This window comes from Haemaphysalis longicornis, unplaced genomic scaffold (genome assembly GCF_048455015.1).
Source record: "Haemaphysalis longicornis isolate Haplotype H1 unplaced genomic scaffold, Haemaphysalis longicornis Haplotype H1 scaffold_12, whole genome shotgun sequence".
NCBI classification, from domain to species: Eukaryota; Metazoa; Arthropoda; class Arachnida; order Ixodida; family Ixodidae; genus Haemaphysalis; species Haemaphysalis longicornis.
In genome coordinates this window covers 89,692,584-89,710,677 of record NW_027526225.1, presented here as the reverse complement: position 1 = coordinate 89,710,677, position 18,094 = coordinate 89,692,584, and the positions used below count along the sequence as shown (strand labels likewise).

General features: G+C 51.4%; 1 protein-coding gene across 1 annotated transcript; it reads left to right on the top strand.

Moving 5' to 3' along the window:
* Nucleotides 1–4,717: 4,717 nt before the first annotated feature.
* On the top strand, nt 4,718–6,229 carry LOC144161720 (uncharacterized). The gene is made up of 2 exons (XM_077692335.1): nt 4,718–4,862; nt 4,910–6,229. The coding sequence occupies exons 1-2, from the start codon at nt 4,718–4,720 to the stop codon at nt 6,181–6,183; spliced, it is 1,419 nt and encodes a 472-aa protein (XP_077548461.1). The 3' UTR covers nt 6,184–6,229.
* Nucleotides 6,230–18,094: the final 11,865 nt, after the last annotated feature.

Sequence of the window (18,094 nt, the reverse complement as noted above, 5' to 3'; positions counted from 1 at the left end):
CTATGTACGTGTGTTTTAGATGCCGAACCAATCTTAATGCGGCTGCCGTGGCTGGAAATCAAACTCACGTGCTAGAGAAGCACCACCGCTTAACAACCACTCCAGGGAAAATATTTCAACGCACGCACATACGCGTGGATTCAAATGGAGAGCAAGAAACTTGTGACCGAAACAACCACATGAAGTTGCCAAGAGTCTGGCCATCAAAGGTGATGGTGTCTCTCGTGTAAGAATACGAGCTATTATTACGCCCATGTGGCGTGAACTGCAGACGGTGTGAGCTAAACTACGTGTACTTTTCAACCCTTTTTTTGCGTTACAATTCAAGGCGTGCTTGTACAGACTAGATGCTCCGTCTGATTTCCCGCTACGAAGATACTCGACCAAATATAATAAACTAATTTTCTTCAACGTCTAAAACCAGGCCTGGTCACATACATGCGGGCCCTCTGTAGGCTAAAAAAAAGACCGTGCCCGGGCTGGGCGTGGGCTTGAGACGACGGGCTCGGGCCGGGCCTGGGCTTGAGATGATGGGCCCGGGCCGGGCCCAGGCTAGGCTCACTTATGAATGCCCGGGCCCGGGCCGGGCCCGGGCTTGGTGTTACGGGCCCGGGTCGGGCTCGGGCTTCACAAAGCAGGCTCGGGCCGGGCTCGGGCCTTAAAATCAGGCCCGTGCAGTGCTCCGGTATACTGTGTGGGGATCCTAGCGCCCGAGCCATCGCGCGATCGCTAGGTTTGTGCCGTTGCGGGCGCTTTTCCCCTCTCTCCCCGAAATGCCGGCTCGTCTCTGCGCCACTGTGTAGAGCCGAGCGGTCCTCTCAAACTCCTGTCTGAGGTGAAGGCTGCAGCGACCCTTGCTGCGATAAAACACTGTCACGCAGCGGGCGCTCCGCCCTGGTAGCGGAGCTAACCCCACCTCATTGGTCCGTTTGAACGAGGCCCGAACCCGACTCTCGCCGAGACGGGAACGCGCGCCCTGCGCGGGAGTCCGTTCGGGGAGACGCTTCCAGGACGCCGAAGGCGTTGGCCGAAGGTATGTGACGCTTTCTTTACCAGCCGGCGGCAACTCTGTTGCGCCGGCGAAAGCCCACCAGCCCTTCCGGCTGCGGCCCGTGCCCAAGGCTGCTCCTGTTGTCCCTACGCTTGCATATAGTAAGGCCGTACCTACCACTCGACGAACACGCCGTGCGGTACGCGCCTGTGAGCGAATGGGCCCCGTCTCCCTCGCTGCTGCGAGCCGATCCGGCCAGCACGGCGATGCGCGCGCGCACAACGTGCGAGCACCCCGGAATTTGCCCGGACAGAAGAGCCCACTGGCTCTGCGCCGACGAAACGTGCGCACTTGCGCGTGGCGCCCCATCGCCCCTTTCACCTAACGGGAAGTACGTACCTGTGCTGTAAATTGTGTAATTGGGACTGTAAAATATGTGGCTAGAATGCTAGTATGAAATAAACGTCTTCCCTCCGTACCCTGGGCATATTCCTTTGTCGCCCCTTTCTCCACCTGCCCAACAGAGGCGGTGTTAAGTTGGCGCGACGGCGTTTCAGTATCGTGAGCGTGCTCAACTAGCTCGAACCCACGGTGGTTCCTCGCGGTGTGCATGAATGCCTGCCTTGTTCAAAGCTAGCGTTATGCATATTGCGAGGTAGAGAGACCACAAACTGGCGCCCCACGTTGGGCGCCAGTTTGTGGTCTCTACCTCACAATATGCCCCACCCTAGCATTGCATAAGGCATGCACTCATGCACATTGCGAGGAGCCACCGCGGGTTCGAGCTAGTTGAGCACGCTCACGATACTGAAACGCCGTCGCGCCAGCTCAACACCGCCTCTGTTGGGCAGGTGGAGTAGGGGGCGACGAAGGAATAAGCCCAGTGTAGTACATCAGAAGGCGTTTATTCGCGCCAACCCCTTCCGTTACATTTCAACATCCCCGTCGGTGAAAAGGGGCGATGGGCGATCTGGCGCCACGCGCAAGTGTGCGCGTCCTCGGCGCGCTGAACCGGTGGGCTCAGCAATAAGGGCAAAATCTGGGGTGCTGGCCGATGGGCTCGCAATAGAAAGACACTGTCCTTTCGTTCCCAGGCGCGTACCGCACGGCGCGATCGTCGAGTGTCAGGTACGGCTAATATGTGAGTGAACGGACTGAGGATCAACCGAAGGCACGGGCCGGCAGCCGGAAGGGCTAGCGGGCTTAGAGCCGGCGCAAAAAAACTGCGACCGGGCGGTGAGGAAATAGTTACGCACCTTCGGCTGTCCTCCTGAGCGTCTCCCCGAACGGACCCCCGCGCAGGGCGCGCGTTCGCGTCCTGGCGAGGGTGGTGTTCGGGCATCGTTCAAACAGGCCAATGAGGTGAGGTTAGCTCCAACACCAGGGCGGAGCCCCCGCTGCGTGACAGTGTTTTATCGCCGCAACGGTTTCAGGAGTTTTAGAAGACGGCTCGGCTCTACACAGCGGCGCCGAGACGAGCCGGAAACTCGAAGGAGACGAAGGAGAAAGGGGGAAAAGAGCCGCGCAATGCCTCGGGCGCCAGGATCCCCACAACTGATAACAGTACCGACGATTGGTACGGTCCGCTTTTACGCAAGGCGATAACTTCTGCCTGTGTAAAACAGATTGGGAGTTGTGATGCAGTCCAAGCGTCTCTGATTATTACTGCAATACCCCCGCCTTTCCTTCCCTGGCGTGTATACAAAAAGTTAGGAAAGCCGAAGTGCACGCAGTGCCCAAGAAAACCTTCTGATGGACCGTTGATCTCAATTAAAATAAAGGCGTCGAAAAAAGAACGAAACGAGGATGTTAAAGCGCATAACTGATCCCGGAGTTTCCGGATGGTAGTGATGTTGACGTGTGCAAGCCGAGTGAAATTTCCATTTAAAGGGACCCTGGAACAGTTTCTTCAACTTTTTTTTGAAATTTTAAATGCTTGCAGAACGTAGTCGCCCAACACACCCAGTACTTAGATCAGAGGGTCGCAATGCACCTTAGCCAAAAATTATTCCTCTATGCCCATCAGATAACTTTTAAACTCGCTCAAAAGATTTTTCTTTCTTTCCCGGTATTGACATTCTTCGACGGCTCGAATTACGTCACTAAGGCCTTGTAGCGGCTGTTGACCGGTTTTCCTTCAGTTGCAGCAATAAACTCTTTTCGATAGCAACTTCAAAAATACAGCCACAAAAACAAAGCGGAGATGGAAGGCTTATCTGGTGCGACGAGCAAATGACGCACATCCGCTCCGTGCTGGCGATAACTATAGCTTTTACAGCGGTTCCATACGCGAAGGAAAGAGCGAACGCGCTTATCGAAAGAGTTGCAGGCTCCCTTTAAAGAGGGTAAAAAAATTTTCACTTCGGAGAAACTACTACAAACCAGCTGCTTGTGCAACACTGTGAAACCGTTAACCAAGCCATTGTGAAGCCCTGTCAAACCAAATGTCCAACCCTTGACCAACCACAACTGAACGTTGACCAATCCAATTGAAACCCTTTACAAACCCCAACCGGCCATCCGCACAGCTTTACCCTAGCGCAAATGCCCCGGATTGGTCCTGCCCTTCGGCGGAGCGCACCAAGCGCGCCTGGGCAACGGTCTAATAAGTGTTCCATCATGGCCGCCTTCAGAGCAGTCATAGTTGAATTCAACCGTCCGAACCAATCGCTCCCGCTCACTGACTAGCCACTCACTGTTAATTATTGATAGGGACACTGGTTAGTCAGTGAGCGGAAGCGGTTTGTCCGGTTGGGTAAAATCAAGACATACTGATCACTTGCAATTTCGAAACCAAACCAGCGAGGATTGCTGTACTGGATGGGAGCAGTCTGTCTTGATTTTTATCCAACCGGCCAAACCGCTTCCGCTCACTGACAAGCCAGCGTCACTATCAATAATTAACAGTGAGCGGAAGCGGTCCGGCCGATTGGGTGAAATGACTGCTCCCATGGCGGCCATGATGGAACACTAATTAGACCGTTGCCGCGCGCCCTACCCATTCCCTTTTCCTTCTCCAGAGGAAGGAAGCGCGTGTGATTGGCTAGGAGTATGGCGTGATCCGGCACGCCACATGTGGAAACTCCTCTTCGCCACCTGCGGCGCCAACACAAACAGAAGAGTCAGCCAATTCAATTGTTTGAAAACACCATAAGGACAACGAGAGGTTTCAGTGGGGAAGCATCGGTGTGTACCCTCCGCGCTCCCCGTACTTCGAGAACCACGAAGAGGACGCTCAAAACGCGCTTCATCGCCTACGCGGCCTCGAAGTCCGAGAATCCGGGAGGACTCGCATCATTACTTCCCTATTGAAAGCCCTGGCAGTGCTTTCAGTATTTTGAAACCTTGCTGCTCCCAATTAGGAAAGGCAAACTTCTCTTTAATGGTCATTCCAGCTCGCACTCAGGGTCATATCCCGGACATGACGATCCAAAGGCGTCTTTCCCGCAGTTATCTTCGATTAGCGTGTGGTACGATAGAAACGGCATGGTCTACGCGGGGCACTGCTTCTCACGTAAATTGCTCGTCTTTGCTCTCGTAGGTCAGTCATCACCTGCACGCCCGCCTTTGACCGACAAGTTCGTCTAGAGTTGAGCGAGCACCGCATAAAAAACTCGTGGACGGCCAGTTCTCACTCGCCTGGAATAAAAATCTTTTCAGTGTGCCACAGCGAGTAAAAAGGTCCTCTAATCAGGATGAAAAAATCGGCCCCTTCGCCCAAGAGCGATGCCCCGCCTCCTGCAAAATCACCCGCAAAAGCGGAACCTGGGCAAGCGCCTCCCGCTGCACAAGATCCACCTGGAGGAAAATCACCGGGAAAAGCAGAACCTGGGCAAGCCCCTCCCGCTGCACAAGCTCCAGCTGGGGGAAAGTCACCCGGAAAAGCGGAATCTGGGAAAGCACCTCCCGCTGCGAAAGCTCCACCTGGAGGAAAATCACCGGGAAAAGTGGAAGCTGGGCAAGCGCCTCCCGCTGCACAAGCACCAACTGGAGGAAAATCACCGGGAAAAGCGGAACCTGGGAAAGCACCTCCCGCTGCAGAAGCACCAACTGGAGGAAAATCCCCGGGAAAAGCGTCATCAGAGAAGTCGCTTCCCGCAGCGGGAGCTTCATCCAGGGGAAAATCACCGGGAACCGCATCACCAGGGATATCGCTTCCCACCATAGGAGCTCCACCCGTGGGAAAATCACCGGGAACCGCATCACCAGGGAGATCGCTTCCCACCATAGGAGCAGGTGTAGTCTTGCCAGAGTTGGAGACGCCGCAAGCACGCTCTGCCGTTACGCCCGGCACCACCCCCACGCCACCAAGGTTTGTACCACCAAGGACGTTCTCTGTGCAGTCGGTGGAAGGGCTTGCCGAAGTGCGTTACACAAGCTATCCCAGCATCCCCATCGGAGAGGACAGACTGCGACAGGTTCACAGGTTCGACGATCTGGACGTCCAGGGAAGGGCAAGTCGCTCGGCACTGAAGAAGACAGGCGCCCCACCATACGGCTCCGGTGGTGCCACCGCGACGGCCTGGCGTTCGAAAAGCCGCCATTCGAGGGAAGACCACGACGACCAGCGGAGACGAAAATCTCGTCGAGCTGAGAGCTATTCTTCCTCACTGTCCTCCCGCGATGGCTGCAGGCGGCGGAGCTCGAGCTCCGACTCCTCCGACGAGAGACCACGCCGCAAGCGATCGCACAAGTCCAGGGAACGGACGCGCAGGCCACGCAGGAAACATAGACAGTCCTCCTCTTCCTCGAGCTCGTTGGACAATCGACGATGTTCTCCGTCAAAGGGAAGAAATAGGTTCGAGGAATCAACCATCAAGGTCAGCTTCTCACACGCATCGTCGAACTCGTCGGACAATCGGCGATGTGAGCGTTCTCCGTCAAAGGGAAGAAATAGATTCAACGTGCCAACCATCAAGGCCGGCTACTCACATACATCGTCGCTGTCCGAACTGACCGACGAAATTCCGGTCGGTCCATGGCAGTATGGGACAGTAGGGGTCCGGAAGGCGACGCCAAGAAGCGAACCGAAGTGCCTCGACGCACCGCGAACCGTTTCTGCCACGTCCAGCGACAGGGGTGGCAGGCAGTCAGCTACTTTAGGTGTCAAAGTCGACGCGCAAAGGACGAGGTTGCGCGGCTCCGTGTTCCGATATGAAAGTCGTCCTTCGAAATATAAGGGCGAGGACTAAATTTGTACTCCCCGTGCTTCACTTGAGCCCCACTGATTATCGCAGTTTATTTGTCGTCAAAGTTGTTAGGGGGGGAGAGGCGTCCTCAAGTAGTATAAAATTTCGCTTCAGTAGTTCACAAATTTGGGAACGTTTTCTCCCCAACCTTTAAGGACACTCAATTGATTTGTCAAATTAATAGCGCCAGACCTATACTAGCTGTTTTGAGGTCCATTTTTGCTCTGCTGTTTTTAAACCAGTTTACAAGAAAATAAACTGTTTGGCTGAGTGAAACAAATGCAATATATTCATTTCAACATCAACAACCGTGGTCCTGGGGTTGCGGGGCACAATAAAAAAGCCATCGGCTTGACGAGGATAGTACCCCAAATAAAGATCAAGTAACAGAGTCCGTGACAAAATATTCTGTGTAAACACAAGGACGTTGATGAAATAAATCTTCCCTTAATATACATCCTAATATTTTGCCAGTATTCTATTACGTCCGACTTCACAGTACTTATGCTACTATTTAAATCACGCATCTTAAAGAAGTAGTGACACGAACTTCCAAAGCTGAGATAATTATGTAAAATGCTTCCTTTTTATCAAGACATATCTATCAGCAAGTTTCAGCAGCAACCGTGCGGCGTAACATATTTTAAATCCATTTTAATCTTCGCCCGCACGAGAAAGCCCAGAGCAGGCCGACATGACATGATCTGATACTTGCCCCAAACTGCTGACGTCGGCGCTCCCGTGATGTAACCGACGCGCTGAGTGCGGTTGGCGCGCGCTGCGACACCGTGTGTACACGTCATGGTTTTGGGACTGACGTCATGCTGCCGGGCGCGCGGCGGTGATGGTGAAGACCACGGGTGAAGACCTCGGCCGGTCTGGGCGAGCGTGTGCGCTCGCTCGCGCACGCGTCCAGACGGGCAGCGGTGCGACAAGAATGGTGACGTCAGGTGCTACCTCCTGTCATGGCGGCCGCTCGGCGTTCGTTTTGTCGAAACCGAAACTAACACGAATAAGCGACGCCGTAAATTATTTTTTACGCTGCGATCGACCACCTAATGTGCCATCCTATGATTAGTGGGCACCTAAAGCCCCGAAAAGAACGTAACACGAAAATTTCGTGTCTACTCCTTTAGCATCCGAAAACATCGAGGTACTGTGATGCGAAATACAGCAAGCTATGCCCGTCTTAAGTTGAAAAAGTTGAAAAAATCCCTGGCCATCTCGACTATCGTGAAACCTGGGGTGGGGTGAAGCATGCAGTGAGTAAGTGTATTCAAACATGGCCTCCGAGATTCTCCCGCGTGCGTTTTGCTTCGGTCGTCCCACGGTGTAGGCCGTCCCAATCGGCCGGATAGAGCGCAAGTTGAAAATATGGCGTGGCCACGCCTTTCGCCGCGCCGCGGAGCTCGCCACCTATGTATGAAGTTGCTTGAGGTTGCGTGAGGTTGCTAATGCAAGCTACCTATTCATAAGGTTGCTTGATAACAAAGAGCTTTGTGGGGAAGTATACACAAAATGATGGGGTATGCGTGGTCTATATGCGGCACATAGTGTTAGAATTCGAGGGTATCCATACAAATCTACATGAGGGTAATATTCGGCTTCCAGAAGCCCTGGGATTTAAGGGTAGCACAGAGGAAGTTAACTTCAAGGCTGTCAAGGCGACGAAAAGAAGATTAGAATGCTGGGAGACGAAAAGCAGATAGGGAATAATTTCCTAGGACAGCTACCACATGTAGCAGAAAAAAGTATTTTGTGCCTGCCATAGGAGCAGCGCTACTATTAAATGAAAAGTGTAAAACATAGTTTCTTTCTAGTTTTTTTGGTAAGATGACACGTCATCACCCAGCTACAAGGGGATACCACTATCAATCATCATCATTTCACTTGCAAATTTCACTTTCGTGTTTCACCAATTCCTATGACAGAAGAATCAACCACAGTATTTAATTAAATTTTCCCATCTGTATACGCCCTCACCTATCACATTATTCGCGAGGGGGGGGGGGCGAGTTGAATAAACATCTGCCGCATATATACAATTTCATAAATGGCTCTGCCACAAGACTGTTCCTGTTTGGAATGCATGTCACAGTAGCTTTTTCCTCGCGGCTTTTTAAGGCAGTCCTAGATAATTGTAAGCACGCGTGTCCGACGCACTGCCATCAGTATTTGCAAGGTGTGAGAAGCGCATCGTGAGCTAACCAACGCACATGCTCTAAAGGGAAAAACAGCTAATCACGGTCTGTAATAACTGCGCGATATATCACTTCATGAAACTGAGTAATTATCAAGCGACCTGTGACGTAGTTTGTGTGTGTTTGCAAATGTTTGCAATGCTTTTTTTACATGCCTGCGCACGCAGAAGGCCCTTTAGACCAGCGGATTCCCGCCAACTGCTGTAACTCCAGTATAGATTTTTTTATTTTAAAATCACTTTTAAAATTCTTGTATTCCTCCAACTTTATATTTTCTATTTTGAAAGATCACTTTTGAGATTCCTACATTTTTTTTAATTTTTGTATTTTTTGATGCTTAGAAGTTCCGGTAAATTAATTATCCCCATTTACGGACGCCATTTTAAAGACTAAGCATTCTAAACGCGCCATTTATGCAATACGGTTGGTCGTTTTCTAGATTTTTTATTCCTGATTCCATCGCTCTTCTCGGCGCTTTTTTTAAATATTAGTCTTAGTTGCGGGAGGTGTATAAATGCATATTTTGGTTTTGTAAGTTCACTGTGATAATGTTTTATGGTCTATTTTAGTATTTTTCTTAAGATTGCGTTCGCCAGCTATGTTCTTTTAAGCTATTATAAACATTAAATGTGCCAACTCCACAAATTATTCATTTTTGCGCAAATACGGGCGTTAAACGGTTTCTCCTTTTTCACGATTTTTTATTTCTGTTTCCGTGGTTAATTCTTTTCAAGACTTTTTGTTTGCGTCTTTCTTTCGCGAAATAGATGTATACTAAGCATATTTTTTTATTTCGGAAGATCACTTTTGTATAGTTTTTATTTTTTAGGTTTTCTATTTTTTGGTTTTTAATATTATATTCGACCAATTATCTTTTCTTGCACTATTATAACAATTAAAGTTGTTAACTCTGCCAATTACGCATTTTTTATTTGCGTTTCTGCCATTTTTTCGCGGGTCCTTTATTTTTGTCTTTGTTTCGTGGAGTTGCTGTGTAAGATGCGTATGTTGATTTCGTTAGGTAACTTTTATGTTTTTATGTTTTCTATTTTCTGTATTTTTAAAAACTTCGTTCGAAAGAATCATCTCCATTTACGCCAGTGTAGCGAACATTAGATATATGTTAACTCTGCAAATTATGCATTTCCGTGGAATTGCAGGGTGTTATATTGTTATATTGTTGGGGCCGCGGGGGCGAACTCTAAAAATAATGCTACGCATTGAAAACTCGCAGTTCTGAGTTGTGTACGTATGCTCTGGAAACAGCCAAAAACGATAGGCTGATATTTTTTTAAAGACAATTGTATGCCTGATGGCGTAAAGCGTATATTGATTGATTAATTAATTGTAGGGTTTAACGCGGTGACGCAGCGCAGGCGACGCAACGAAGGCGACGAGGCGCGCCGTAGTGGAGGGCTCCGTATTAATTTGGACAAGCTGGGGATCTTTAACGTGCGCCGAAATCTCGTACACACGGGTGTTTTTGCTTCTCGCCTCCATCGGAAAAGCGGCCGCCGTGGCCGGGAATCGAACCCGCGACCACGTCCTCCGCAGCGAAATGCCCTAGCCACTGAGCCACCGCAGCGGCTGTAAAACGTATATTAAAAGGTGTTTGCTGGCCCTCGTGGGAAAACGCGAGAAGGGAGCTGTAGTGGGAATGGGCGTCCGCAGAACTTTTTCTAAGGAGTTTTTCTGTGAACACGTCCATAGAAAGGGCCCCGAGAGAGAGAGAGAAATAACATTTATTTACACATCCGGCGTGTGGGAAGTCCCCGGCCTCGCAGGGCGCGGATGTTCCCTGTCTAAAGACTACGGCTATTAAAGTCCAATAGTCCTAGGGCCTAGACCTCGAGGATGTTGTACTTCAGCTAGGCGACAGATACTCGAGTTCCTCCGCACCCGTTGGCCGGGGCGTCGGTTCCCTTTCTCCGTTGCTTCGCCAAAGCCTCCTCGAGCCGCTGGATAGCCCTTCTTTGCGTCTTCGGGTCTTCGGAGCGTATCCACGCACCCACCTCTTCAGGATACGTGGCGTCCTGGCACTGCCCGTTCCCGTTGTTCATGGCACTGTTACACTCACCCCACATGATGTGGCGGAGAGTAGCTAGTTCACGTTCGCACACACTGCACTTGGCGTCCACGAACATGTCGGGGCACACGGGCCGGGCCAGAGCCGGCGTCAGCACGCACTCAGTCTGCAACTGTCGGAGCTTCACTGCCTCCGCGCGCGAGAGTTCTCGGTGCGGGGGTGGGAAGGCTCTCCTGACTTCTCTGTAAGCCGTCAGGATCTCACCGTAGTCGGTGAGGGGTTCGAAGGCTTCTTCTCGGTCTACTCCGCTGGTTTCGGAGGGGCGGACGGCCGCGGTCCGGCACGTGATGAGACCACGGGCCGCGGCGTCCGCCTCTTCGTTGCGGTTCACGATGTCGGGTGCTAGCTGCCGGCCCGCATGGGCCGGAAACCATTTGAGGACGATGTTCGGTCCCGCAGCGACGCCGCGAGCGACCCGCGAGGCCTCGATGGACCTCACTAGTTGTTCCGCGCCCCGCCAGACCGTTCCTCGGGCGAAATTCTTGATCGCCGATTTCGAGTCACTTAGCACCGTGCGCGTACCCGGCAGACCCATGGCCAGAGCGATCGCCACCTCCTCTGCCTGGCCAGCCGTTCGGGCGCGCACTGTGCTTGCTGTTAGTAGTTCTCCGGTAGTAGCTCGAACCACCACCGCTGCGAAGGCGTTGCGTCTCCCCGGATACCTCGCGGCGTCCACGTAGACAGCACCTTCGTCTCGTTGGTGTTGACGGGCCAGCGCCACAGCTCTCGCCGCTCGCCTGCCCTCGTCTCTCTCTGGATCTGTGTTTTTGGGCAGTGGGTATACGATGATATTCCTCGCTGCCTCGTCACTCAGGGGTACTTGCTCCTCCAGCTCGCCGTCCGGTCCTGCACCTGTACGTTCGCCAGGAGGTAGGAGTCCCACCCGATCTAGTAGTCTTCTGCCCGCTGCCGTGCTACCTAGGCGGCTCAGCTGCGATGCTCTCTGGGCCTCGCTGATCTCCGAGAGCGTGTTGTGTGCTCCCAGAGACAGCAAGGCCGTGGTCTTCGTGCCCGGCAGGAGCCCCAGGGCCCCCGTGTAGGCTTTCCGGATGGCGGCGTCGATCTTGGCTCGCTCCGCACTCGTCCAGCGGTGGAAGGCCCCCGCATATGCTGCATGGCTTACGACGAAAGCCTGCAGCAGGCGCAGGAGCCCCCTCTCGTTCATGCCCCGGTATCGGGACGAGGGATGGAGTGTCAGGGGAGAGAGCAACCACTAAAGATAAACAAAACTGAAAAAGATTCGAAACTTCGAGGGTTCAGTTTTTCCCCCTTGCCCCCCCCCCCTTCCCCTCCGGACGCCATGATAGAGGGGTGGGGTCCTCATATCCACCGATGGGGATCGAGCTAGGGGTCTGCAAGGTTGGAGCCGTGTCCCTGAAAGCGTCGAGTTCCCGCCTTTTTCAATGAAGGGTACGTCCTTAAAGGAGCCATGAAGAGAAAACACAAGTTTGGTTTATTCAAAAGATTGCCTGGTTAGAATCATGCTGACACCACTTTTAACGTTAACTTCGCTCAAATAGGCTATATCATCGGGAAAAAGGGAATGCCCATGCAACCCACTAGCTCATTTCCCACACTAGAACATATGACGTCATATGCACAGCTGTGCGATTGGCTGAGGCCGGCAAAAGCAAACGCAAATTAGGCAGAGCTCATAAGCTCGCCGAAAGAGCTATTTGCGCTTAAATTTAGGGCACATTCTATTTTAAAGCACTCAGAATGGTGGGACAAACAATGAAAGTTACTAAAGCACATGCAAACATATAAGTATATACCGATGCGTACTGCTGCTGGTACTGCACGCACTATGATTGGTTTAGCTGCACAGTACTGCGGGGCTTTGGGGTTGTTTCAAATCTCGACACTGCCGATTGACGCACGCAACGGTGTCCTACGTGGCCATACAGGGTGTTGCGGCGATAACTGGAACACTTTAAAAAATTTTCCTGAGCGATCCGCCGCTCTGTTCGCGCTCAAACTTCACACAAAGGTCGCATTTTGTGGTCTTTTTTTGTTTGACACCGGGAACAACAACGGTACTTACCTGTTTATTCTGAAAATAAATAAAAACGATTTCCGCCTATGGAAAAATGGCCGCTGATTTGGACGTGCGAGCCAGCGCAAGTTGATGTTGGAACGACGGAACCACCTGCAGAGTGAAACGCATGTTTGGGATTCACGTACGGAGCCAAATGGTGCAGCAGACGATCAGAAAATGCACCTAGAAATGAGCTAACAGACGATCAGAAAACCCGGTTTTCTGGCTCGCACGTCCAAATCGCCGCCATTTTCCCATAGGCGAAAATTGTTTTTATTTATTTTCAGAATAAACAGGTAACTACCGTTGTTGTTCCCTGTGTCAAACAAAATAGACCACAAAATGCGACCTTTGTGTGAAGTTTGAGCGTGAACAGAGCGGCGGATCGCTCAGGAAAAATTTTTAAAGTGTTCCAGTTATCGTCGCAACACACTGTATTTGTCGAGCGGGAACACTGTTCCCCGAAACGAATATTTTCTCCCTGAACAAAAACAAACCGCTTAAGAATCCAATTGCCACGCCAAGCCCAAGCCAAAAAGGAGGGTCTTCCCATGAACCCCCACGACGACATGGCTTACGAGGCGCAGTTTCCTCTCTAGTGTACTAACTAAGAAACTACGCTTTCAACATAGTTTATGAAGAGTTCCCCCATCACTTTTGCCAGCCGGAAAGGGGTCCGCGGCAGGGTCATGTTTCAGAACCACTGCTCCACGCAGTGAACCAAGGAAACACCCCCCCCCCCCCCCCCCCCCCCCCCCCCGTCTCTAATTGCACACTTGCAATGTTTTCCCATTTTTTAGATATCGCGAACCAAAATATGCACACCCCGTTCTCTATATTTTGAGGAACTATTTACATATAACTTGCGGGTAAAACGGCACAAAATGTATTGAAAGGCCATTGACAAATTTGTTTGGAACAAGAACCCATCCAGACCCCCCCCCCCCCCCCCCTGACTTCAATGAGCGCCACTAAGATTGGCTAAAATTCTGTTCGAAGCGAGCGACAAGTTATATCCATAGCATACAAGGGACGACACAGTACTTGTGATGGCTCAAGCCGACAATGCCAGCGAGCCACATCGACTGGGTACAAACGACAAAGGCAGTACGCCGGTTTTGAACAGGGTTTAATGATTTCAGGACAGACGCAGCCACGGAAAGCTCGACTCGAACGGCAGTCTGGACGGCTCGATGACGGTGCCGTCCTGCTTGGCGGTGACCGGGACGCATAGACAGTAGGCGGTCTGCAACAAAAGCCAAATCACGTTAGAAATGTTACGGTTTGGGAGTTCATCACTGCTTACCGAATGCGGGGTGCAGGATTACGCCTGACAGGAACGGGAAGGGACGCTGAAAGGCAAAGTAACACAGACGAACAGCGACAGAACCACTTTTATTGCCCCAAAACACCTGCGTACAAAACACGCGTCGCCCAGCTACACAGGTCAGATGGAGACGTGTACCTGCCTAGCCAGAATAGTATTGTATGTTTGCGTGAAGGATAAAGTGCAAGTAGTCACGACACATGGGTCAGGGAAAGGGGAGGACGCGTATAGCGGTGCCGGACGCCAACCTGAAATGGAACCAAGGACACCAATTCCATCACTCGCCTTTGCCACGACCCCAATTTGGAGCCGCGAACCGCAGAGCTGCGTTCCGTGCTTCAGTGGTGCTCGCTGAAGGTGGCGACTATTCCGAACGCCGCGCGAACCGAGGATGAGCGAGCGGAAGGCATGCCTCGGCTACCGCGGCGTTCGGAAAGGAAGACGGACTATCACCACAACTGAACGGGGCTTCCGAGCTAAAGATGTCCAGAATAGAGGCAGCGACGAAGGACTTCAACCACACATGCGCCGCTGTCCCGGAAGCTACAGCCTAACGTGCACCGCAAAGCTTTGGTGACAGTCGGAGTCCCTGCGTCGCGACGGCCCACGAAACGTTCGGCTCCGAGGCGAATGTGCGCCCGGTTTGAAACTTAATCCAAATTCGCGAAAGGCACGAAAGAACGAGACAAAAGCCGGTTTCGTGGGTACGCCGCACGTCGCCCCGGGCCTTCGGCCACGGAACTCACCGCTTGGAAGAGTTGTCGGCGAAGCAGCCTGCGCAGGTCTGACGTAAGGCAAGTTCGCAATCGAAGGGCCCTCCTGGATGCGCTTGTCCGAGCAAGCCGGGTTGGAAGCGGTGAATGGCACAGGCACTAAGAAAAACGACTCTAGAAAAAGAAAACGACAACAGTTACAGAGTTAAAACAACTCTTAGCGCGAACCAAACTTCCAAAATAGACAGTACCGCGTGGAAAAAAAACTCACCCATCCATCGACGCCGGCAGCGCGCCGCCGGCTCCCGAGCTACTCCGCGTCCGATACGCAACAGGCGGGCAAGATGGAGTGGCCCTCGTTCTAAAACGCGTTTATCCCGGCATTACAGAGCGCAGCTATTGGTCAGCTACCGCCTACCCTTCCACTCCTTCACATCGCTATCGTCTTCCAGAACATTCTGCAAGTTGTACACAAAATGACAGAAAAAGACAACTTCTGCTTATAGTTATCGCATGAAGCCGCAGCCGCGCGGGCACTGGAGCATGCATGACCAGGCATTTTATGCTGCGTCACGGAGCAAGATAACACGTGGTGCTGCCTGCCTATCGCGATATGCCATTGCGTGTGTGCTACCAGGCTTTGGGTGGCGCGATTGCACGGTGCTCTCGATCATGCGGCCGCCGCTACCGGCCGTCTTCCGCGGCTTTTGAAACCAATAATAGTACGCCGCGTTTCCAAGGAATATCGTCGACTGAGCGGGAACGCAAATGTGCTACTGCGTACGAGTCGGGGCTCTAAAGAAGGACGAAAATGAAGTGCTTGTTAGAGAGCTATGGGTGATATTGTTATGAGCATTTCAGATGCCGGCGCCTACACTGTCACCGCAAGGTCGTATGCTTGCTTGTTTTGGTGATGGTTACGAGGGCCGCGTGGGTAGCCTCAAAACATTCACATGCCAGCGCAGGGAACAAGCAAATGAGTTGAAAATTGGTAGCTAAAGGTCGCCACGATGTAAGAATGCATCCTTTAACTCAATACGCTTGCGTCGCACAAAAGAACAGTTGCGATGAATTCGTCTCTTGTATCGGGTTCATTGCACGCAAAGATGTCTGCATTCAAGCAGCCAGGTAATTAGACTTCTGTAAATGAATGAATGAATGAATTTATTCAGATAGGTATGGTCGAGCGCCTCATGTCGCGGAATCGAGGAAAGGGAGACAATAAATCCTGTTGGCTGTCCTGTTTATAGTGACCCCTTACATAGTTTTTTATAGTGACCCCTTACACATCAGCCCCGCGCACGGGCCGCTTAGTTCAGGTCATTTTGGGGAAAGCCGCCTTCGAAGAGGGGTAATGGGTCTATTTGATGACGTCTTTTGTGTCCGCGCCGCACGAGCTGAAGAACGTTCGCATGAAACAAAAACCACGCTATGTTTACGCATACGAATATTGTATTGAACCAAAACAAAATCAAAAGAAAACGTCTTTCGCATGTGTAAATAAAACTTTAACTTTTTCGTTACGGTGGAAAAACGGCCAATTGTGAGTGCTTCCACAACACTATTTTTTAGATGCGAAAGCATCTTATGGTCTCGGCATGTCCCGCGTCGGCGTCCGCACTCACACTGCGCATGCGCAACTCTCCTCCTTACACCCACAGCTGCGCGATACTACACTTCAAAAAATTAAATGTGTAGTAAAGGCAGCACCCGCGTTCATTTAGTTAGGAACGCTCGTTGGGTTGGTTCTTACGAAAGTAAGCGAAACATCAAACCACCACGCCGGATTGATTGATTGATTGTAGGGTTTAACGCGCCGACGCAACGCAGGCGATGAGGCGCGCCGTAGTGGAGGGCTCCGGATTAATTTTGACCACCTGGGGATCTTTAACGTGCGCCGAAATCTCGCACACACGGGCGTTTTTGCTTTTCGCCTCCATCAGAAAAGCGGCCGCCGCGGCCGGGAATCGAACCCGCGACCTCGTGCTCAGCAGCGCAACGCCTTAGCCACTGAGCCACCGCGGCGGGTCACCACCACGCCGGAACGCACGCCGATCAACGAACGCCCGCGCAGCTCTCCTGCCGTGGTTTGAACCGTGGCGACACCGACCGGAGCGGGCGGAAACTATAATGGCAAACTGTTCGCATGGCGACGCAGTGAAACATCCCCCTCGCGAGCGGCACGATCAAATGCAGAGCATTTCCGGGGGCGCACGACGTTAAAGGGACAGACAACCGATTTTTGTCGAGTATATATTCTCTATGCCAAATGAAAGGGCATCACTTAAAGCACCTTGACGAGAAACGGTTTTGCTGATAACGCCCTAGAACTTTTTAATCGAATTTTTTTATCTACGAGCCGTATGTGTCCCTCCCAAAACTAATGCTGGCAACCATGACATAGAGTAGCTCGGCAACATACTTTTGTCTGTATGCGAAATAAAAAACAATATTTAAAAACTTGTCCCCAGCTAAAAAAGTTTCAATCGCAGGCTTTCCTGTTCCTTTGTGTTTTTTTAATACAAAAGTCTATTTTGCACGAATGCGCCATCTGTTGGGATAGACGATAGGTAGAATCTGGCTTCACGTTGTGGAGGCGGGAAGTTCGATTCTCCCCGGGCCCGACGTTTTTTTTTTTTTTTTTTTTAAAGCTGCCGTTGGCGAAATTTGGAAACTGAAATCAAATATTTTGGCAGAACAAACGCCTCTGCCCCAGGCAGAATCGTCAAAGCTCCTTCACTTGGTCTGTTTACTGAACGCTGCCGTTGATTCTGGGCATGGAGGCTCAGTTAGCCACACTGAGAGCAACCCAGCGGCGGCGGGCGGCGTGTCTAAAAAAGTTTCAAAATAATGCTAAAAAATACATATACAATTTAAGTTTGTACAAATACATGTGTTAAAAGGTTTCCAATACGTAAATAAACATTTAGGCAGTCACAGTAGCTGCTAGGTTTGCAGGTCACGTGACAGGGACACATATTGCAGTGCCAAGTTTCGACACTACGAACCGCCACCCTTCCGTTTTCAGGAAGTTTGCTGCCAAATTAAAATTATTTCCGCCAGTTTGTTTAGAAATTGCTTGTGGTTATCGGGTTATTTAAAACGCTGGCTTTCATATGAGCTAGAGAACATATACGTGACAAAAATCGGTTGTCCGTCCCTTTAAGTAGTTTGCGTTACGTTAATGTTATTGCACTTGTGGCAACTGCTGACGAGAGAGCGCTCGTCAGCAGTAATTTGAATGAGTCGAGGATATAAGGCGCGTTCGTAGCCTCCCATTCTGTGTCGGCTTTGTGGCGCAGTGGGTAGAGCACCAATGCACCATGTACATTGTGTTCCGCCCGCAGGGTCGAGGGATCGAAACCAGGCGCCGGATAGTATTTTTTTTTATATAGTGTAGGGGGAGGGGTGCGGACTACGACTACGGACGCCTACGGACGTCAACGCGGGTGACATCGTGAGTTACTGAAATGCTCTGCATTTAAAAAGAAATAGTTAGCGGCACCCGGTTTCGATCCCACGACTCTCTGGCCGCAACGGGAGGTACGC